Source organism: Sorex fumeus, unplaced genomic scaffold (genome assembly GCF_029834395.1).
Source record: "Sorex fumeus unplaced genomic scaffold, SorFum_2.1 ptg000063l, whole genome shotgun sequence".
Taxonomy (NCBI): Eukaryota; Metazoa; Chordata; class Mammalia; order Eulipotyphla; family Soricidae; genus Sorex; species Sorex fumeus.
In genome coordinates this window covers 42,610,924-42,634,284 of record NW_026606120.1, presented here as the reverse complement: position 1 = coordinate 42,634,284, position 23,361 = coordinate 42,610,924, and the positions used below count along the sequence as shown (strand labels likewise).

Genomic DNA, 23,361 nt, shown 5'->3' with positions numbered 1-23,361 from the left:
CGAGGGGGGCAGACGTCCGGGACCGGGCGAGGGTGGGTGGGGTCGAGGCGCCGGGAGGGCGTCAGGCTGCGGGGCTGCAGCGGAGTGCGCGAGTGCGTGAGTGCGTGAGTGGAGCCGCCATGGCCGCCGAGGGCTGAGGCGGAGGCCCCGGGCCGCGGCGGAGACGGGGGCAGCTCGCGGTTTCGAGGCAGGGCGGCGGCCGGGGGTCGCGGTCCCGGCGGCGGCGGGCGCTGGCGGCAGACATGCCGGGCCGCGGGGTGGGGCTCAGCCGGCCCGGGCGGGGCGTTCGGCGGCCTCGGGGGAAGGGGCCGCGGGCGGGGGCCTCCCGAGGCCGGGGAGCCGGACGCCGGGCGAGGGCCTCGGCGGGGGCGCCGCGCCGCGAGAGCTCAGAGGGGCCGCCGCGCCGTCGGCGGCCGTGGGGGCCAAGCCCGGCGGCGGGCAGCGCCGAGGCGGCCGGGCCCCGCGAGGCGTCTCGGGCGTCGCTGGAGGCGGCGGCGCGGCAGCCGGGGAGCGTGTGGGTCAACGGGGCCGTGGGGCAGCCCCAGGTGGTGGGGCCCGCGGGCGCGGTGTGGGTGACCGGGCCGGGGGCGGAGGCGGGCGCGGGCGCGCGGAGTCCCGGCGGCGGCGAGAGGAAGGGGCGCCCGGGCCCCGCGGGGCAGGACGGCGTCCTGGCGCTGTGGCTCCGAGTGCAGGCCTTGAGGGCCGCCGCGGGCCACGCGCAGGGCAGCCGCGTGGAGCTGCACCCTGTGCCTGCGGGGGCGGGCGCGGCCGACAGGGGCGTGCCGGGCAGGGCCTCGTGGGTCGAGACGAGCCGCGGGGGTGTCACGGGCCCGTGGGTGAAAGGGCAGGCGCGGGGGACCCCCCGGCCGCCCAGCACCGTGGCCCTGCGGGCTTTCTGCGCCAGGGTGTCCGGCCTGTGCGGGCTGCAGCCTGCCGGGAGGGTGCCCGCCGTGGGTGCGCCTGGGACCCTGGAGGCCAGGACTGGGGTCGCCCCGCAGCTGCCGGCCCGGGGACAGGCCGCGGGGGTCCCGCGGGCAGTGGAGGAGATCGGCTGTGGGGTGGCCCCGGGTTCTTGGGGGAAAGGACCCCCTCGGGGCGTGCCTGGGCCGGGGTGGCCTGAGGGAGTCGTGGAGGTACCCGCGACTGTGGAAGGAGCGCTGGACCGCGGGAGTGTTTCAGGTCAGCGGGAGAGAGGGCAGGCAGGACAGCAGGTTTCCGGGACCCTGGTCCAGGAGGCGGCGTGTGGGGAGGCCCCCGGCCTTTGGGGTCGAGGACAGGCGGCAGGACTGCCTGACACTGCGCAGGGTGGGGCTGCCTCGCTGGGGGGCCCCGGCGTGTGGCTGCGGAGACAGCCCCGGGAGGAACAAGGCATCGAGGGCGCCCCGCCTCCGTGGGGCACAGGACAACCTGTCGGGGTACCTTGTGCTGTTGAGGAGGAGCCAAGATATGGGGGCGACCCAGGATTCAGAGATAGGGGACAGGCTCTGTGGGTAGAGACGGGCTCAGGAGGGGACCCAGGGTCCTGGGAAGCCAGGCAGACTGTGCAGATGGCTGGGCCCGAGGAGCAGGAGGCGGGGCCTGCGGGTGCTCCCGGCCTCTGGGGCATAGAACAGACCATGAGGGCCCCTCAGGCCCTGGGGAAAGAGGTAGGCTGTGGGACTGTGCCCAGCATGTGGAGGACAGAACAGCCACTGGGGATGCCCCAGGCTGTGGTAGCACCCGGAGTCGGAGGACAGCAGTCGAGTTGTGATGCCATCCCCGGTCTGTGGGCCAGGCAGCAGACTCTGGGGGTGCCTGTGACTGAGGCTGTGCCTGGGGCCGTTCTGGAGAAGCCGTGCTGTGGGAATGCCCTGAGCCTATGGGAACAGAGGCAGGCTTTGGAGGAGCAGGAGGTGCTGGTGCCTCATGCGTTAGGGGCTCCTGGGCCTGTGGATCAGGAGACAGGCTGCGGGGACGCCTCGTGTCTCTGCAGGAGGAGCCAGGCATTGGGTTTGCCTGAGCCCATGGCAGTGCCTGAGGTGGCCAGTGTGCCTAAGCACAGGTGTGCCTCAGCAGGAGCACCCATACCTGTGGGGCTCCCTGGGCCTGACAGGGTGCCTGCGAGGGTCCCTGCTGCTATTTGGGTGTCTGGCCCTATGTGCCAGGAACTCAACTCTGGAGCGGTCTCAAACCCGTGGGGAAGGGTTCTTACTGCTAGAATGCCTGTGGAGTCAGGGGCAGCTGTGGCCCCCGAAGAGCTGTGGGCTGTAGAAGAGAACACTGGTTCCGGAGCGTGGGGAAGGAGAGAGGCAGTTGGGGTGCCTGTGATTGCTAGGATTTCTGTGGCTTCTGAAGTGCCTGGACTTAGGACAGAGCAGACTGGCTTTGGAGGTGCCCCAGGTTCTTGGGAGAGAAGACAGAATGCCAGTGTTCCTGTAACTGCTGGGGTACCTGAAGCTCCAAGGGGACCTGTTCCTCTGGAGGTCGAGACAGGCTCTGGGGCTTTCTCGGGCTTGCCAGGAAGGAGCCAGACAGCAGGAGTGCCTCTGATTACAGGGGTATTTGCAGCCGATGGAGTGCCTAGACCTGTGCCAGAGACCGACTCTGGAGGTGTTTCAAGCATGTGGGGCGAGAGAGAGACAGTGGCAGGGTCTGCAGATGCCAGGTGTCCCACAAGGATGGGGATACCCCCGCCTGCTGGGGTGCCTGGGCCCATAGGGGAGAATGGTCTTGGTAGTATCTCAGATGCATTGGGAGGAAGACAGACTGCTGGGGTACCCGTGGCTGTTGGGCTGCGCACAGCCAGAGGGGTGCCTGGGCTGGCGGGGGCAGAGATGCTCTCTGGGAGTCTAGCGGATTTCCCCAGAAGACGACAGACCATGGAGACACCTATGGCTGCTGGAGTTGCTAGGGACGTAGGGGTGTCGACAGAAGCTGGGCTGATGGAGGGAGTCACTGGCTCTGTGAATGGCTCAGGTGTGTGGGGAAGGACACTGGTGACTGAAGTCCCTGTTGCTGCCAGTGCTCCTGGATCTGCGGAGGAGGAGCCTGGCTCTGATGGTGTTTCTGACCCGTGGAGAAGGAGGCCCAATGTAACTGTTCCTGAGGGCCCTGTGAGAGGACCTCTGACTTTCGGGGTGCTTGCTGCTGTAGGAGTTCCCATTACAGGGCGCATGCCTGCTGCAGTGTGGGTGACTGGGCCTGCAGAAGGCGCAAATGTGGAAGAGTCGGGCCTCACAGCAGTGAGGACACACTCCATAGAAGGGGTTTCAGGAGAAGAGTCTGGAGATGGAAGTATCCTGGGGCCACCAGGGAGGCGCCCAGTTGTGGGGGTGTCCTATACCTGTGGCCCTAGAACCAGGTTGTGGAGCTGTCCAAGGTCCCAGGGGGGAGGGACAGTGTATGAGAATGTGCCAGCAGTAGTAGCGCCAAGACTAACTGGGGGGGTGCCAGAAACTCTGGCAACGCCTCCAGATTCCTGTGAAGAAACAGGCATTGGCTATTTCCGAGAGCGTGGGAGAGCACAGGCTGGGGTGTCTGGATTCAGAGTGAGGGGGAGCAATTTGGGAGCAAATTGCGGGGGGGAGGACAGATTGAGGGAGTCATTCCAGAAGTAGGTCTAGGGGTTGTGTTGGGGGGATCCTGGGACTCTGGGAGGGATCAGATTTGAGGAGATGTTTGTCCAGGATTGCGACTGTGTATGGGTATCTCAGTAGAAGGGGAGAACGGTATTTTGGAGATTGCTCCAGCCATGTAGGGTAACGAATTGGAAGGCTCCTTAGAGTACTGGGGAAAGGGACAGGTTGCGAGGAGAATGATGTCCCAGGAATTTGTGCAGGGGGATAGTTTGCAGATGGGTGTTTCTACACTTGTGGACTTTGTATGTATATGTGTCTGTGTGTCTGTGTGTGTGTGGTATCACTTGGAGAATCCTGAAACTTGGGATCACTATAATTTTTCCTAGTGGAGAATAGATTATTAGGCCTTTGGCATCCCGGGGGAAGTACTGACCACATAAAACTTGCAGATGCTCTGGTTCCCCCAGCAGGCTTTTTCATTTGGTTGCTCCAGCCCATGGACTGTGGGGATGTCGAGCCAGTTGGGATTCGCCTCGTTCATGTGCCTCCTCACATCTTCATTTTTGGTCATGTCTCTGTAGCTTTAGAAATAAGGAGTCTTGAACAATTGCCTTTATATTCTTAAACTTGTATCTGTTTAAGCAAGTCTAGTTTATAAACCTTGGGTTTACTCCAAAGCTAAATTAGGATTTTTTTTTTTTGAAACTGAACTTCCCAGTTGGACTTCTTAATAGGAAATTTTAAGGAACAAATTTCCCAGTACACTTAAAATTAGTTTATAGAAAATCAGCTTAGTTCAGCAAATGTTGAGTTCAATTGCCTACTCTGTCCAAAGCACCGTGTTGTGGGAAATATCAGAGAAGAGCAAGACAAGGCACTTACCCTCAAAGAACCTTATCTAGCTGGGAAGATGAGACATATACCTGTGAAATAGGTAAATAATATGAAAGTGTGTTTGACAAGCGCATGGAGAACTCAGTGTTTAAAAAGAAGCATTCAAAAGAGTGATATGAATGAAACCCTCAAAAGCTTCTAAAATCCCTTCATGTTTCTCTCACAGTTTAAGGGGGATAAAAGGGAGACAGTATTTATAGAAATAATTTTTAGTTAATGTCAAATATTGGCATAAATATCAGGTACTCTGATCCTGTATTTATATACAGAATTGTTCAGAGTTATTGTGAGGTATTCCAAATATTGCTTTCTGAGTGTTGGTTAGAGTTTACCAATAAAACTACCCTGCTAGAAAATGCTAATTTGCCATAGCAAAGCTCTTCTTGGGGGCTAATGTCTTAGCATAAACCCTTAAAATTAGAAATTTGGAATGAAAAGCATTCAATGATTGTCATTAAAATAGCATGTCCCCTTATTTTGGAAAGTAGAATTTCAAAAGTAATTGCATTTGTAAGTGGAAGAGACTGATTTCTGTCATGAAGCATTTGCTACTTAGTATGAGATTGATAATCTACTTCTAGCTTATTCCTATATGAGTATGGCTTTGTGTTTCCCTTTGAAGACTCGATCTAAAAGTAGCTTGTCTTCATTTTAGACAATGATTTTAGGGAAGAACTGTTGGCCAATGACTGGACTTTCACTGTTCACTATTTGACACGATGGGACCAGGTAGATCAGCTTCAACCTGTGTTCATCTAGCATCTAATGTACAACCAGATGGGATGTGTGACCCCAGGAGACTACAGACCCAGGTAGTTTTTCTTTACTACAGATTTGTTATGAAACACCTCAAGGTTCAAAGAACAATAAGCACCTTTTAAACCACCTTACAGATTTACCGATTGTGAATAACTTATCCTCTTTTAAAAATCAGCCATGTTTCTGAAAGTTTGCACTTGTAGAACATTTCCAAAGTAAGTTGAATAATAACGGCAGTTGTTTATGAATATTTTACAATGCATCCCCTAAAACAATCTCTCCCACTTAACCATAATACCTTTATCACACCTAAGAATGAACAAGAGATTCTTCATATTATTTACTAATCAGTACTCAGTTCATCTGAAATGTTTTTCCCTGTACTATTATATTATGAAAGTTTTCAAAAATACAGCAGGGGCTGGAGCAATAGCAAAGTGGGTAGGGCGTTTACCTTGCACGGGGCCGACCCAGGTTCAATTTCCAGCATCCCATATGGTCTCTCTGAGCACCGCCAGAAGTGATTCCTGAGTGCATGAGCCAGGAGTAACCCCTGTGCATTGCAGGGTGTGACCCAAAAAGCAAAAAAAAAAAAAAAAAAAAAATACAGCAAAGTTGATTTTTCCAGGTTGGCTTGATTTCATTATTATTCCCCTGTATTTGTCTTATTATCTATATCTTTCAGTCCACCTCTAGAATCCTTTCGTCAGTTGATCTTTTTTTAATTTGCCTTTGGGCCACACTTGGTAATGCTCAGGGACGGCGCATGGCTCTGTATTCAGGGATCATTACTTGCTGGGTTCTGGGTGCTATATGTGGTGCCAAGGACTGAACCTGGGTCACCTGCATGGAAGGCTAGTCCTATGTACTATCTCCCTTTGTACTATCTCCAATCAGTTCATCTGTTTTTTTTTTTAACATGTAAGAATACATGTTTACTACAGCATGCATCTGATAAATTGGAACTGGTGGTTTACCATTTTTTTATTTTGATGTAAAATTTACACATGAAATTGGTTGAAATTATACACTTCAAACACAAGAGATTTGACAGAAGTATACACATGTGAGACCCATACCTTTATCAAGATACAGTTAATTGTGTTAATTCAGAAAGTATCTTTCCTTTCATTTTTGAACACTTCCCACCTTTACCCTCCAGAGGCAACCACTATTCTGATTTTTTTCATTGTAGACTAGATTTTCTGTTAAAATAGATATTTTTTTGCTCCAGGTGGAGTATGTATTAGTATTTGCATACTATTTGTATTAAGATCTATTGTAAATGCATACTATTTGTATTAAGACTTCTTTGATAGCACTTTCGAATTACAGTCATATTACTGTATTAATCAGTAGTTGTTACTTTTTCACATTGAGTAATATTCCCTAGAAGGGAGTGTACCTTCTAGTTTAAATTGTTGTAAATGAAATGCTATGGACATTTTTGGACAAATAATTTTTTTGGAGTGGGGCACACATGGCTGTGCTCAGAGCTTCGTCCTGGTTCTGCTCAAGGATCACTCCTGGCAGGCTCAAGGGACCATAGACAGTGCCAGGGCTTGAATCTGGGTTGTCTATGGGAAAGCAAGTGCCTTACCCCTTGTACTATTTCTCTGGCCCCTGTACAGATATTTTTATAAATATGTTTTAATTTCTCTCACTGGATCATGGGGTAGGTGTGTATTTAATCTTCTAAGAATTTATCCCCAGGATGGTCATACCATTTTATAATCCTACCATCAGTGTGTGAGAATTACTGTTGTCTACATATGTAATGTCTTTTAAAAAAAAAAGGTCGTTCTGGAAGGTTCATTGTAGTTTATGAGCTTCGTTTTTAATTTAATTTTGACATAATTTTAGGTCACTGTCCACTGTCCTCCCGTTGTTCATCGATTTGCTCGAGCGGGCCCAGTAACGTCTCCATTGGAGACTTTGTTGTTACTGTGTCTGGCATATCGAATACTCTCGGTAGCTTGCCGGGCTCTCCGAGAGGGGCGGAGGAATTGAACTCGGGTCGGTCATGTTGGCCGCGTGCAAGGCAAACGCCCTACCGCTGTGCTATCGCTCCAGCCCATAATTTTAGGTAATTCTAATAATTTCAGAACAACGAAAAGATTGCAAGAACAAAATACAATTTCTGATATTGTTCACCCTATACCCCAAATGTTACATTTTATTATCTCTTTCATTCTTTTCCTTTTCTTTCTCCACACATATTTAAGAATAAGTTGCATATATACCCACTTAACCTCTAACTGTGTGTATATCTCCTAAAAATAGAGACTTGTCTTAAAATAATATAGTGGTCCATCAATAAAATAACATTGAAATAATGCTGTTTTATAATGTATAGGTATAATTGAGATTTCCTTAGTTGTCTCAACAATAGTATTGCAAAGACTATCCAGAGTCATGTGTTATATTGCCATGTTTCTGTAGTTTTGTTTAATCTTAAGTGATTATTGAGTTCGTTTTTTGTGATACTGATATTAGTGAAAAACGCAGGACAATTTGAGAAGTTTTATCAACTTGGGTTTATCTAAATTATATCTTGTAATTACATCTTTTTCGAAAAAATTTTTTTCTTGTAATTACATCTAGGTTATTCACTTGTGGAAAAACCACTGAAGCGATGCTGAGTTCTCACTGCATCCCTCAGAAAAAAAGAAAAAAATATATATATATATATGGTGGTGGGGAGAGGGTGAGGTTTTAAACTACACTTTTCCAGACTACCTTTCTGAATTTTTATCACAGTTTTCTTGAAATTTACTTTAATTCACGTGACATTTTATTGTGAGAGTTAGGAAGGCTATAATCTAAACAAATGCATTATAGCCCAGGTTTCATTGAATTTATAATCATGGAGGACTTTTCCTAAAACTTTTTACATGTTGATGATGGCATCAAAGCCATAAATTGTTTGTCATCTTTGACCTAGTAATCTCAGAACAGATAATTCTAAGAAAATAATTTGAGAAGAAAATTAAAGGTATGAAGGTACTAGTTGAAGTAATATTTCTAGTAGGGGAAAAATGGAGCAATCTAAATGTATAATAAAATTATAATTGGTTTAAGCATGAAAAGATGATTTGTTTGGTTTTGGAATAGGCAACTGTGAAAAATAATGAAACTGGGGATTTGGAAACATGCCTGTGTTTGATAGAGGCAAAGTGAAAGACAAAACTTGTATCTATTATGATTAAAATGGAAATAAAAATTAAGTCTGCATAAAAAGATCTAAGAGCACTATTTAGGCCAGTGTTTTCAATGTGTTTACTCTGCAGATTGGTGAAAATAGAAATATTTCATGGACTGATGAGGAAAAATTTAAATTTTAAAAGTTTTTTGTTTATTTTTAAAACTCATAAAATGGACATTTTATTTATGTGTATCATGTATAAAGCAGCAATGACTTTTTCATGTAGCACTGTAGCACTGTCCTCCCATTGTTCATTGATTTGCGGCTCTAGTGGGCCCAGTAATGTCTCCATCGTGAGACTTGTTACTGTGTTTGGCATATTGAATACGTCATAGCTTGCCAAGCTTTGCCATGTGGGAGAGATACTCTCAGTAGCTTGCCGGGCTCTCCAAGAGGGGCGGAGGAATCAAACCCTGCACGGCCGGGCAAACGCCCTACCTCTGTGCTGTCGCTCCTTGTACTGGCAGTAAATTTCTATGGACCAGTGATCATGGTACACTTAATATAAAGGTGTAGGATAAAAGATCCATGACTTGGGGGCTGGAGCAATAGCAGAGCGGGTAGGGTGTTTGCCATGCACGTGGCCGACCTGGGTTTGATTCCCAGCATCCCATATGGTCCCCTGAACACTGCCAGGGGTGATTCCTGAGTGCAGAGCCAGGAACAACACCTGTACATCGCTAGGTGTGACCCAAAAAGCAAAAAAAAAAAAAAAATCCATGAACTTATAAATACCAGATGAAAAATCTCATGAACATCTGAAGGAGTATTGTCAAATGACTTAGGTCCTGTACAACTATGTGGTGTGTCCATAGAACAAGTTTATAGTAACTTGAATTGGTCACTTTCTAGAACTAGACATTTTACTGGATATTGAGAAACTTTCTGGTTGCCGTTTGACATATTCTGGGTTCTTTTAGAGGAGGATCCCAGTATGCGCTTAGCAAATAGTGCTATGGGCCTGGGTGTTTGTAGGTTATAACCAGGGGTATGTGATAAATTTAATGATAATGTGAGTGGCAGATTCTACTACATCGAAGAAAAATATCTCTTAGTACTAATAATTGTGATATTTTAGAAGCTTGATTATAGACACATAACCAACTGTGCAACTTGTAATTTTTTAACGTGTGCTTTCTTTTTTAACCAGCTGCAATTTAATAGAAATGTTCCTCCACATTCAAGCAACTTGGCAATTCGATATTCTACCCCACATGCTATTAGAATTGAAAAATTGAAGCATTCCAGTAGTGAGCCATATTGTAAAGATTTGGATTTTAGAAGTGGTCTTGACTTAAGCGGTTCTGTTTCATTTTCTGTCGTATCAGAAGAGAGACTTAGCTACGCTGTACACCTAGCCAAAAGAGACATAAAACGAAGACAATTTGAAGAACACTTAAAAGAACATCATCTCAGAAGTCAACCCCAAATCTCTAAGAAATGTGGACAAACTAAGCCAAAAATATCTGACCACAAGGTAGATAGGAAGGAATCAAAGAATCAGGAAGCCTATCCATCCAGCCACCAGCCATCCAAAGTAGAAATTTCCAGCTCAGGCGCCAAGGTGTTCGTATATGCGACTCATCCAGGACAGTCAAATCTTTCCTTGCCAAATCCTCCACCCACCCAGGATCCAAGACTTCAAACACATATTAGAATAAGTGACCACAAAGGCCTATGTGAACAAAAAAGCCTGCTAGAAGTTCAACGACTCCGGAAAGAATTGAGCAAATGTATCTGTAAAATTGAAGAATTAGCTAAAAAAGGTGAGATAAATTAGATTACTTTACCTTGAAAAGAAGCCACGAGAACAAGAGAGTTCAGATACATTCCTATAGGTGCTGCAAAGATCATATAGGGGTTAAGACATTTGCCTTGCATCCTTCTGATCCTGAACCACTTATGCTCCCCAAAGCACTGTCAGAAATCACTCCTGAGCGTAGCCAGGAATAGCTGAAAGCTGCTGGGTATGATCTAGACCCCTCCCCTTCATCAAAAAAGCCAAATGCTTTCCTTTGGACCCTGCTTCCCTATCCAATTCTACTTCCTCCTGTTGACGTTTATTTGGTCGGTATCATTTTCTCTAGAGAGTTTGCCCTGCCCACGCCCCTCTTTTTACACGGGATGTGGAACAGCTCCTTTTCCTATAGGCTGTTCTTGGTAAGGTGACTGACTCGGGGCCCTGTTTGTCAGGAATTAACCTTTCAAATCGGATAACAAACCCTACAGAATAGTGTTTGAGAGAAGGAAGTGCTGTGTCAGAATATTATATAATACAAAGTATGGAATTTGAGGTGCTTTGCAAAAATATGTAGAGATAATAGAACAAAAGTTATGTAAATTAAAGTTATTTTAACACAGGAAGAAGGAAATCATGCTTACCTAGTGGTGGGTTACAGATTTATTGCTGATTTTGCCGTTTCCTAAAGAAAAATTTCATCATTTGCAAAATTTGCAAAATCTAAAATAGATAAAAAGTGTGTAAAGAAAAATTTTACATAGTGAGGCTAAAAAAAATTGTTCTTACGTTCTGTTTCTTATTAAAAAGTTGTAAGTTCTATAACACCAGGAACGTTTCTGCATTAAAATAATAGAATTGTGGGCCAGAGCAATAGTACAGAAGGTAGGGTGCTTTCCTTTCATGTGGCTGACCCAGTATCCCATAGAGTCCCCTGAGTCCTGCAAGGAATGGACCCTGAATGCAGAACCAGGAGTAAACCCTGAGTACCACCAGATGTGGCATAACCCTTCCCCCCCCTAAGTAATAATAATAGAGGTATTCTGCCTCATTTCTCAGTAACAACTTTCAGTGTTGGTGTTTGACATGACCCTCTGACATTGGTAGAAGACATCCATGCTCATGAGAACAAGACCTTACTAAAGTCCTATTGTTATGAAGATATGAACAAATAACAGGATGATGTTTAAGGTTTGAAAAACTTTACAGGGAAGAACTGGATTGAGTATTTTGTTTTCAGGTTAGATTTTCAATCTGTTACAAATCTGTATTCTCATAAAAATGTCACAGTAGGGCTGGGAGATAGCTCACCAGTCAAGTCTGCCTTGCAGACTTAAGTTCAAATCCTGGGAGCACACTGGGGGCTGGAGCAATAATAGCACAGCAGGTAGGGCGTTTGCCTTGCACACAGCCAACCCGGGTTCGATTCCCAGCATCCTATATGGACCTCGAGCACCGCCAGGAGTAATTCTTGAGTGCATGAGCCAGTAGTAACCCCTGTGCATCGCCGGGTGTGACCCAAAAAGAAAAAAAAGTCCTGGCAGCACATGGCCCCCCTGGTACTACCAGGTGAATGCTGGAGAGCACCAGCACTGTTAGGGTGGCCTTGGTGTTCCTCAGAGTCACAGGACTGAACTGCTGCCTGTTCGTGGTTCCTAGCATTGAATCACCTGGCTGTGAAGCTGAGTATTGCTATGAGTAGTCCCTGGGCCCCCTATGTACTGCTTGGGAGCTCCTTCTCCCCAGATGTCACAGTGGGTGACTTAAGATACCTTAAGTGGTTGAGTACATAGTAAGTTCCTATATTTGATCTCTGGCACTACATCATCCTTTTTTCTTTTTAAGTAACAGTGGGCAAGAAACCAGGTAAACATGTACATGCTTATTTTGAGTTTCTTCATTTATCTTGTTATAGACGTGGTTTACAGTGGCCTCTTCCTTCACTTCATCCTCTCAATTGACTTGAGTTTCTCAGTTGTCTTTCCATAGTGCTGTGCTAATACCGGTTGTATATGAAGTGTTACTGTTGATCCTGAAGTCAGGGTTCGAATTGTTTTTCAGTGCAGTGAGATCAAGCTAGAGATGGAAACAGTTGGATTCACAGGCTTCTACAAGATGGTGTCTGTGTCTGAAACTCTAGCTTTAATCTTTTAATTTATTCATTTATTTTTTGTTCTCAGTTTTTGGGTCACTCCCAGCAATGCTCAAATGCTCAGGGGTTCCTCCTGGCTCTGCACTCAAGAATTACTCCTGGCAGTGCTCTGGGGAACATATGGGATGCTGGGGATTGAATCCAGGCTGACAGTGTGCAAGGCAAATGCCCTACCCACAGTACTATTGCTCTGGCCCCCAACTCTTGCTTTCCTTGTTTGTTTTCAAGTTTGCCTTTTTATTTTGTTTTTTGTTTTGAGGCCCTTCTTAGCAGTGCTCAGGGGTTACTCCTGGCTCTGTTACTCAGAAATTACTTCTGGCAGTGCTCAGGGAACCATATTGGATGCCAGTGATTTAACCCAGGCCATCACGTGCAAGGCAGATGCCCTACCCACTATACTATCTCTGGTCCCTCAAGCAATCTTTTAGAAAATTTTTCTTTGAAGAAATCTTTTGTTTGGAGCACCCATGTGTCTAATACATGAATACTTTGAACATTCAAATTTTTGCACTTGCTATCTTAATATATTGAGGAAAGGGTTTATCTTTCAGAGTTGAGATAAAGTATGAGGTCTTGTTTAAAAAATAGGCAAATGAAGGATTTCTTAAAAATAATGGGAAGCTCAGTGTGAAGAATTTTATAGTAGTAAAGCATGTGTAATAGTATACTAGCTGTCCAGTTGGATTTGGTTGAGAGAATCCTACTTAGAGTGTGACTTTTATTAAAGTTCCATACCCCCTCCACCCTTTTTGAGGTTGGAAGTTGTCATGTCCAGTGGTGCTGAGGAGCTATTTATTTCTTGGTGCTTGGGGATTGCTCCTAGTAATGCTAAGGGGACAGTATGTGGTGTGGGTGATTGAACCCATGTCTTCTGCATGCAAAGTATGTGCCCCAGCCTGTTGAGTTTTCTCTAGCTTCATTCCATCTCTTGAGTCAAATCCTGTATATTTTCATTTCTTGGCTGATCAAAAGATTGAAAATTGTTTATCCTCTTGTGTGTTTGTCCTCAATGAAGCTAGAGACCTTTGACTCTATTCTTCCTGAGTACTTGAAATTTTTAATGTTTCTTTATATGGTTTATAATTTTTTTTTTGTGGGTTGGGGGTGAACATTTTCAGATCGAACGGAAGACACTTTGGATCCAGATGAAGAAAAGCGAGTCCGCATAAGGAGGCAGGAGCAAGCTGTTCGTTCTGCCCGGATGCTCTACGTTCTCCAGCAGCAGGTTAGTCAGTCCTCTGAGGAAGAGGACACTTAGCCTGGGCATTTCCTTTCCAGAGAATTCTGTTTTTCCTTACGTCTCAGGAATATTAGCACCAAGGTATCCTACGTGAATCCTAATGGGTTCATGAGGCTAAATTTCACAAACACAGGTAAATAAATAAGTCTTTTATTTTGTCATCTGTCTGTGCCATTGGTATATTTTGTGTAGATGTCCAAAATTCTTCAAGTGTTTGACTTTTGAGGATCTTTAAATCTTTAAATCCCTGGGTATTTTTTTCAGAAATATTATATATATCACGCATATATTTTTGTTTTTTATTATGCCAATTTTTTCTTTTTTTATTTATTTTTTTTATTAGTGAAACACCATGAGGTACAATTATAGACTTACAAATTTTTGTGCTTGGGTTTCAGTTATACAATGATCAAGTACCCATCCTTCCACCAGCACCCATCCTCCACCACCATGGGTCCCAGCATCCCTCCCACCTCCCACCCCCCCATCCCACACTGCCTGTGTGGCAGAGCATTCCCTTTTGTTCTCTCTCTCTCCTTTTGGGTCCTGTGGTTTGCAAGAGAGGCATTGAGTGGCAATCGTGTTTGGTCTATAGTCTACTTTCAGCATGCTTCTCCCACCCTGGGAGGATCCTCCCAACACCCTTTATTTGGTGCTCTCTTCTCTGTCTGAGCTTCCTTTTCCCCTAGCACGTATGGCTGGCCTCCAAGTCATGGAGCAAAATTCCTGGTACTAATCTCGGCCACTCCTGGGTGTTAGTCTCCCATTTTGTTGCTTTATGTTCCCCAGATGAATGCAGTCTTTCTGTGTCTATCCCGCTCTTTCTGACTCATTCCGCTTAACATGATACTTTCCATGTAGTACCACTTGTGTGTGAATTTCATGACTTCATCTTTTCTAACAGCTACGTAGTACTCCATTGTGTAAATGTACCAAAGTTTCTTTAACCAGTCATCTGCTCTCGGGCTCTCAGGTTTTTTCCAGATTCTGTATGCCAAATTTTAAATATAAAATGGAATCTAATGACTTCCATGTACCTATCACCTCGCTTTAGTATGTAATTTCTGCCATTCTTGCTTATTTGCCTCCTCTATTTCTCAGTTGAAACTATTACTATTTTAAAATTTTTTAAATTGAAACGACATTTTTGAGATACTCTATTTTCCATTAGTATTGATATTTATGTTTTAGGGGTACAGTGTTTCTGTACCATACCTACACCAAAGTGCCAATATTCTTTTACTGCTTGACTCTAGTTCCTTTTTTGTCTGCCCCTCTCCTTGCTTCCTACTTTAACAAACTCAGTCCTCCTGACAGAATCTGAGGATTTGTTTTCATTAGTTATTGTCCATTCCTTTGATTTGTTTTTTATTCTGCACCTGAGTGTAAATCGTTATGAATGTGTCCTCTTCACTCAGCCAGTTACCTTGCATGATGCCGTTCCGCTCCCTGCAAGTTGTGGTGAAATGCAAGCTCACATCTCAGATCTGAGAAGTATGCTGGATTGTATTTATGTCACTGCTTCGCTCGTTTGTTTTTCGGTTCTTGAGCTGTTTCCAGATCTTGACTCTTGTCATAGTGCTGTAATGAATCTGTGCTTGTTTGCATCTTTTTGAATTAGTGATATTTTTGTTCATGGGATTAACAGCATATGTTTTTGTAGGCAAAGTTAAGTGCATCAGATGCCTTGAAACTCTTAGTCCCTTAGAGAAAAGCAAATGTGTTAGTTTCTTATCAGTCTCAAATTTTTAAAATGGTGGAAACTTCACTGCACTATAGGACTGTCCTCCTGTTGTTGTATCAATTTGCTCGCGCAGGCACCAGTAACATCTCCATTGTGAGACTTGTTACTGTTTTTGGCATAAGGTAAAGGCCCTCCCGTTGATCGTCGATTTGCTCGAGTGGGCCCAGTAACGTCTCCACTGGAGACTTTTGTTGTTACTGTGTCTGGCATATCGAATACTCTCGGTAGCTTGCCGGGCTCTCCGAGAGGGGCGGAGGAATCGAACTTGGGTCGGCCATGTTGGCCACTTGTAAGGCGAACGCCCTACCCGCTGTGCTATCGCTCCTTTTCATTATTAAATTGTAAAGAATGAATACCACAGTAAGGATTTTTTTATTAGCAGTGTCTGGTATTTACATTCTTTACATTATGGTAGTTTTTTTTTTTAATTGTTTAATACCTTACTCATTGAAAAGCTTTCGATTCATTTCTAGTTACTGAAGTCACACTAGTCTTATTAGTTGAACTCAAGGATGAACTTTTAATTTAAAAGGAAATGTCTGAGTTAGAATTTGTTTTCTTTTTGGGTCTATTTTGGTCTTTACACTACTGTTAGATTATTTAAAATATGAACAGGCAGCCTTCTGCTTTATAAAAAGAAAAAGAAAAATTTTCACGATTCTCTGTAACATAGAGAATGAAAGCAAAATTCTTTAGTGTGATCTTGAAACTTCATGATTTGGGCCTCCAGCCTCTTCACTCACCTCAACTTTTGCTCCTTCCTGTTAAATTCCTGTTACATTGGGGATCAAAGGGTCGAAGGTGAACACTGTGCTCTGTTCATTGTCTTGAATTAGAGACCAGTCACTTAATTTTTTGGAACATGAAGAGCTTTGTTTTTATTTTCATGTGACTTGAATGAATAATGGTTATATATGGACAAAAAAGATCGGTGCAGAGGTATAAAGTTCCCATTTTTCTCCTTCACAAAATAGGTTAAAGAAATCCAAGAAGAATTGGATAAGTTGAGTCCACATAAAACTAAGCACACAAAGAAGGTATGATGCAACTCAATTATATTAATACTTAGTAAATCTCTTATATATTCTAGATTTGGGGTTGCCTTCCAAGATTGCTGCTGCTGCTGGTGATGGTAAAAGAAACTGAGAATAGGAAGGAAAAACTTTGTCATTAGATATTCTTTAAACTTTACGATTTCCTTTACCGTGAAAATGTTTTCCAATAGCAATAGCTTTGCTTATCTAGAGAGAAGATGGACATGTGAATTACATGGGTATTATTAGCACCACATATTCTTAGGGTGGGAGGACAGTTTACACTTAAAGAGGTCTGTATGTTAAAATAATTCTTGCGTCTCATTTATTATCAGTCATGGGCAATGTCAAGGCTGGCAACTGCCCATCGAGGAGCCATCCGGGCCTTACAGACGTTGGTCACTCAGTATACTGACCGAGGAGAGGATCCAGTTCCTTCTCGTTGTAGGGAGCTGGGTAGTCTTATCCGCCAGCTGTCACTGTGTTCCGCCAAATTGGATGTTGATTCTTCTGTTCCTGATGTGGTTATAGAGATCCTGCAACAAATTGAGGTATGAAATTGACCCAGATTTTAATTAAAAGTACATTGTGTCTAAAAAAAAAGTACTGTTTACTATCCCCTCATTTTAATGAAATTCACTTAAGAAGAATACAAGTATATAAGACAGAACTACGGCTTAATAAATTCATTAGCTTTGCAGTGGTCAGAAGTACTTAATTTTTATTTTGTGTTTGCAGTTAAATCTATAATTGTATTCACTTCAAGAATTGAAATTTGAACCTAGAACATAATGGTTCCTAACCAGGTCTATTAATTACATAGAATGTACAATTCCCTGACCGTGCTATTTAATGATTTATTAGCATAGGAAAGGAATACAGTATAGGATTCTGGATTAGTACTTAAATCATCATCAGTGCTTAATCTATATAGATTTTTGAAAAGAAGTAAATATATTTGGGTACATAGAGCCTCAGGTTTCATCACTTGCATGGCTAGAAACTTCTGGAAGTCACACTTGGCTAGTCAGACATGTAGTATAAAGTATAAGAGTAATAATCCTTCAGATCATTATACTACTGTGTTATTTGCAGGTCTTTAAAAACATAATTTCCCCATTTTATCCATACAATACCGATGTGGTGATTTGCAATAGATTTTATTCCTACTGTTTTTGCAGAATAAAAATCTAAAGGTTGGTCAGTGAGTTAACACAGATACTTTTCTTGAGAGCTTGAAGTCAAGTTACTATCTTTGACCTTCCGTGCCAGTGTTATTTTTGCAACACCATACATTTTCAATCACAGATAAAAAGGTCTTTTTTTTTTTTTTTTTTTTTTTTTTTGCTTTTTGGGTCTCACCCAGCAATGCACAGGGTTATCCTAGCTCATGTACTTAGGAATTACTCCTGGCGGTGCTTGAGGGACCATATGGGATGCTGGGAATCGAACCCGGGTTGGCCGTGTGCAAGGCAAACGCCCTACCTGCTGTGCTGTTGCCCCAGCCCCAAAAAGGTCTTTATTGTAATGTTGCAGAGTAGCTGGGACTTACCTTTACCTTTATAGTTGCATTACTCAACTAATATGTTTGTAGTTTTCTCTGTTACATTTGTGTATCTCTAACTCATCAGGTCTTTTGTCAAATGCAGGCCATTAGATGGTATGACAAGTTATGCAATGCTTATTAAACTTAACCACAAGAAACACTGACTGAAATCATTTCATTTTGATGATATACATGTTTTTATGTCCTTCGCTTCTGAAAATATTCAGTAATACAAGAAATTGATTCTTCCTAGTGATATTATTTTAAAGTTTATTTTCTTAATTAAGGTTTACCAATCTGAATGAAATCTCCTTGACTATGTTCAGTTACTGTCCTTAAATTATATTGAACAGATGGAGACTAGACCTGCGCTGTCTAGTAATGAGTAAGTGGGTTAGACAAGAGGAAATGACTTTTCTCAGAATAGACACATTTCTTATCATTGAGTGACCAAAGTCACTGGACCTGCTAGATTTTCATTTTCTTTTTCTTTTTCTTTTCTTTTTTTTTTTTTTAAGTGAAACACCATGAGGTACAGTTGTAGATTTACAAATTTTTGTGCTTGGGTTTCGGTTATACAATGATCAAATACCCATCCCTCCACCAGTGCCCATTTCCCACCACCACGGATCCCAGTATCCCTCCCACCCTCCATCCCCCCATCCCACCCTGCCTCTGTGGCAGGGCATTCCCTTTTGTTCTCTCTCTCCTTTTGGGTGTTGTGGTTTGCAAAAGAGGCAATGAGTGGCAGTCATGTTTGGTCTCTAGTCTACTTTCAGCGTGCTTTTCCCACCCTGGGAGGATCCTCCCAACACCCTTGACTTAGTGCTCCCTTCTCTATCTGAACTGCCCTTTCCCCTAGAATACCCGGCTGGCCTCTAAGCTATGGAGTAATCCTCCTGGTGTTGATCTCAGCTATTCTTGGGTATTAATCTCATATTTTGTTACTTTATATCCCCCAGATGAATGCAGTCTTTGTATGTCTATTCCTCTCTTTCTGACTCATTTCGCTTAGCATGATACTTTCTATATTGTACCACTTGTATGTAAATTTCATGACTTCATCTTTTCTAAGAGCTACATAGTACTCCATTGTGTAGATGTACCAAAGTTTCTTTAACCAGTCATCTGTTCTTGGGCACTCAGGTTTCTTCCAGGTTCTGGCTCTGCTAGATTTTCTTAATAATGTTACGTGAAGTATATCAGATTTTATGTTAAAAATACCTGACTCACTTAAGATACTCGTCAAGTTGTCCTGGGAAGATAGTTCAAAGGGCTAAAGCACATTCTTTGCATTCAAAAGCCCTGGGTTGGATTCGCTGTACCTAAAAACCCTAAAGGGATACAACTTAGAGGCCCCCCTCTTTAGTACTACTGGGGATGGCCCTGATGGTCCCCTGAACAGAGCTGGCTTAAGGACTGCTACATTGTTGGGCCCAAGCACTCAGGTCCCTTGAGAACATTGTTTGGGAGGTCCACAAGTAAATAAATAACTTGAGTTTATGAGGTTTTCGTTGAAAATTACAATGACTTAGCAGAACACCCGGTAGGACACTTGCCTTGTGTGCAGCCAATCTGGGTTTGATCTCCAGCATCCTGTATGGTTCCCCGAGTACCACAGGTGTGCCCTTTGACTCCCCCCACAAAAAAGAGAATTAAAATGTCTTAAAATATGCATAGGATTATATTCTAAAAACTAGTTTCTAAAATAGTTATTCTTAGTTTTACAATATGAATGCCTTTAAAAGTTGTCATAGTATTTATTGTTTCACTATTAATTTTTAATGTTCTAAACCTGTAAAGTAACAATTCCTTTTATTGGCTGCCCTAAAGTAAATTTAAAAGTAGAGTCATTTTGGCATTGGTTGAGGACCCCAGCACCATACCCCATAGTGGACTTTATTCATACTGGGCCTGTGCTCTACCACTTGAGCAATTTCCCCAGCTCAAAATTGTAAAGTTTTAAATTAACATTTCATTCATTATAGTCAATTAATAATGAAGTTTTCTATAGCTTACATTTCCAATTTTGTGACTATAAGTCAAACTTCTGTGAATAAACTAGAGAATATTGACTGTTTCACAACAGGCTTTGGAATCCCTCCTGGAAAAGAAATTTTCACCAAAAAAAGTCAAGAAATGTTTCAGTGAAATTCAAAGCAGATTTCCTGTTGGTGGCCACAGGGCCTTGGAGAGATGGCAGAGTGTATCTGCAAAGAGTGAAAAGAGACCCGTCATAGCAAAGGAAATACTTCCACAGGAAGCAAAGCCACCTTCAATGGCAAAGACGCATTGTGCTGGTATGTGTCTGAATGTGTTTACTATAAGGTGTTTTTTTTATGCTTTCAAATTTTCTGAACTGTAAACATTGCTCCACTGACAGGAAAATCAAAATTTAAAATCTAGTCTGCAATATATTTCCTCTGAACTAAAATAAGTAAATAACAATCAGTATTCTTCCTATTTTCTTTTGAAAAAAGGCTTGAATATTTGTATTGGTGGAAAAAAATAAAATAAAATTCTCCTTTTCTTCATCATGGTGTTTAGGCTACCCAAAGTAAATTCTTTTCTATTGAGCTAGAATTCAGAATCCTACTTTTTCTTTTAATTCTTTTATATTCTAATGGCACTTGACATAAGTGTGTGTGTGCATATATATATTATATATATTTTTTACATAGGTAATTTATATTACTCTAAAAAAGCAGGCACAGTAGTCTTTTGACTTTATTATGGATTATTTGCAGTGACCACCAATATATGTTTCTCTGCATCTTCACCACGTTACTGATATAATACTGTGAAATTAAAAGTCTTCAGTCTCTGGAGCTGGAGGAATAGCACAGCAGGTAGGGCATTTGCCTTGCACACGGGCCGACCTGAGTTTGATTCTCTGCATCCCATATGGTCCCCTGAGCACTGCTAGGAGTAATTCCTGAGTGCATGAGCCAAGAGTAACCCCTGTTAACCCCTGTGCATCGCCAGGTGTGGCCCAAAAAGCAAATAAAAAAAAGTTTTCAGTCTCAGTGAAAGTTGCATCTTAGTTTACTACATTGCAGTTCTCTGCTTCTAGTGAGGAAGACTGTTGTTGATTAGCTGTGTTTATTCCCTCTTCTGTAATTTATCTGTTCACATCCATTATCATCTCCTACTGGGTTTAATATCTTCTACTTGTCACTGAATATACTTTCTAAATCTTAATCTTTTTTTTATTTATATATAGCACTGTAGCACTATCCTCCCATTGTTCATCGATTTGCTCGAGCAGTCACCAGTAACGTCTCCATTGTGAGACTTGTTACAGTTTTTGGCATATTGAATACGTCATGGTTAGCTTGCCAGGCTTTTGCCATGCGGGCGCGATACTCAGTAGCTTGCCGGGCTCTCTGAGAGGGGCAGAAGAACGGAACCAGGGTCAGCCTGGGCCATCTGCATGCAAGGCAGGCACCCTACCCACTGTGCTATCATTTCACGCTTTTTCAGCATGTCTGATTGGGGGGGGGGGTGGTAAACTCTAAATGATAATGGTGCATCTTTTATCGAAACAATGAATCTAGTCAAAGTAGATAGAGTGTTAACTAGAACTCATCTGCCTCACAGGAAATTGGGAAGGGTGGGAGGTGGGGTTCTGTTGGGGTTCGCAGTTAAAAATAAGTATTGGTAAAGGGAAATGTGTTTGATATTTACATGACTGAGACCTAAACCTGAAAGCTCTGTAACTTTTCCCACAGTGATTCAATAAATAAATAAATTATAAAAAAAAAAAGATTACAATGAGTTCATAGATTCATTAGGGAAGAAGTGACAGCTTTACAATAAAAGGTGACTTGTCATTGAATACATGTCTTTTCACCTTCTCATCAGTTGAATTTTACTATTTTCTGTCTACAGGGCTGGAGCGATAGCACAGCGGGTAGGGCGTTCGCCTTACACACGGCCAACATGGCCGACCCGAGTTCGATTCCTGCGCCCCTCTCGGAGAGCCCGGCAAGCTACCGAGAGTATTCGATATGCCAGACACAGTAACAACAAAGTCTCCAATGGAGACGTTACTGGGCCCGCTCGAGCAAATCGACGATCAACGGGAGGGCCTTTACCTTTACCTTTACCTGTATACAGGAATTCCTGACCTAGCTCTAAATGGGAATTTCTAAAATCCTTGTTAGGTTTATTTTTGAATTTCCTGTGTTATAGTTTTGGGGTTTTTTTATTTTTTTTTTGCTTTTTAGGTCACACCCGGCAATGCACAGGGGTTACTCCTGGCTCTGCGCTCAGGACTTACCCCTGGTGGTGCTATTGCTCCAGCCCCCCTGTGTTATAGTTTTTATTGCCATTGGTTCATATCTTTTTAAATTACATTTTGAAAATGTTAGAGAGTTATTGGATTTGTACATTGTTCTTTTTGTTTGTTTGTTCAAATTTATTTATTTTGGTTTGGGGCCACACCTAAAGGTGCTCAGGGCTTACTCCTGGCTCTGTATTCAGGGATTATGAGATGGTAGGGATTGAACACGGATTGGCTACATACTATTGTACATAGCCTGTACATTGTTCTTTTAGCTTATAACTCTGAAATCTTGGATGTCATTTATTTTTTGGTTTTTTTTGTTTGTTTGTTTTTGGGTCATATCCAGTGATGATCAGGGGTTACTCCTATGTTTGTATTCAGTTCTCCTAGCAGTGCTCGGAGAACCATATGGGATGCCAAGGATTGAACCCGGGTTGGCCTCATGCAAGGCAAATGCCTTACCCACTGTACTGTTGCTCCAGCCCCTCTAGGTTTAATAGGAGTGCATTTTCTTTCTTTCTTTTTTTTTTTTTTGGGTCACACCCGGGGATGCACAGAGGTTACTCCTGGCTCTGCACTCAGGAATCACTCCTGGCAGTGCTCAGGGGACCATATGGGATACTGGGAATTGAACCCAGGTCGGCTGTGTGCAAGGCAAATGCCCTTCCTGCTGTGCTATCACTCCAGCCCCAAGGAGTGCATTTTCATATGTGAGGTTTTCCTTATGTGTAATACAGCTTATTTCCAGTTCTTTATTTTTCTCTCTTTTTTTAAAAAAATTTTGTTTTAGGCACCAGGATTTACTATTATTGGTAGGGCTTCATGCATAAATTATTTAGCATCACACTCCACCAGCGTGTTTGCTTCCCTCCATCTTTGTCCCAGTGCCTTCCCTCCAGCTGCCCCATTCCTAGTGAAGAACAGTTCTCAGTTCTATTGCTGTTGGCATTTGTTATTCCCCTATGTTTCTTTATATCTTGTATATGAGAGAGATGGGCTGGAGCGATAGCACAGCGGTAGGGCGTTTACCTTGCACACAGCCAACATGGCCGACCCGAGTTCGATTCCTCCTCCCCTCTCGGAGAGCCCGGCAAGCTACCGAGAGTATCCTGCCCGCACGGCAAAGCCTGGCAAGCTACCCGTGATGTATTCGATGTGCCAAACACAGTAACAACAAAAGTCTCCAATGGAGACGTTACTGGGC

General features: G+C 43.6%; 2 protein-coding genes across 4 annotated transcripts in view; both read left to right on the top strand.

Annotated features, from left to right (window-relative positions):
• KIAA0753 (KIAA0753 ortholog) overlaps positions 1-23,361 on the top strand; it is a 96,145-nt gene that overhangs the window by 208 nt on the left and 72,576 nt on the right. For 2 of the 3 annotated variants that reach the window (XM_056126705.1, XM_056126702.1), the window contains exons 1-7: positions 3,903-4,491; positions 5,107-5,263; positions 9,566-10,181; positions 13,424-13,530; positions 16,264-16,326; positions 16,659-16,874; positions 19,959-20,169. In XM_056126705.1, the coding sequence (XP_055982680.1) occupies positions 5,171-5,263; positions 9,566-10,181; positions 13,424-13,530; positions 16,264-16,326; positions 16,659-16,874; positions 19,959-20,169 (1,306 nt within the window). In that variant the 5' untranslated portion in view covers positions 3,903-4,491; positions 5,107-5,170. Of the gene's footprint in view, positions 1-3,902; positions 4,492-5,106; positions 5,264-9,565; positions 10,182-13,423; positions 13,531-16,263; positions 16,327-16,658; positions 16,875-19,958; positions 20,170-23,361 lie in introns of those variants that run through there. The other variant, XM_056126704.1, reaches the window with a different exon arrangement.
• LOC130035003 (collagen alpha-1(I) chain) lies at positions 243-3,708 on the top strand. Its single transcript, XM_056126494.1, has one exon. It carries the CDS (start codon positions 243-245, stop codon positions 3,594-3,596), a length of 3,354 nt encoding a protein of 1,117 aa, XP_055982469.1. The 3' UTR covers positions 3,597-3,708.

Coding starts and splice junctions, on each gene's coding strand:
- LOC130035003 (XM_056126494.1), top strand. CDS start 243: ATGCCGGGCCGCGGGGTGGGGCTCAGCCGGCCCGGGCGGGGCGTTCGG.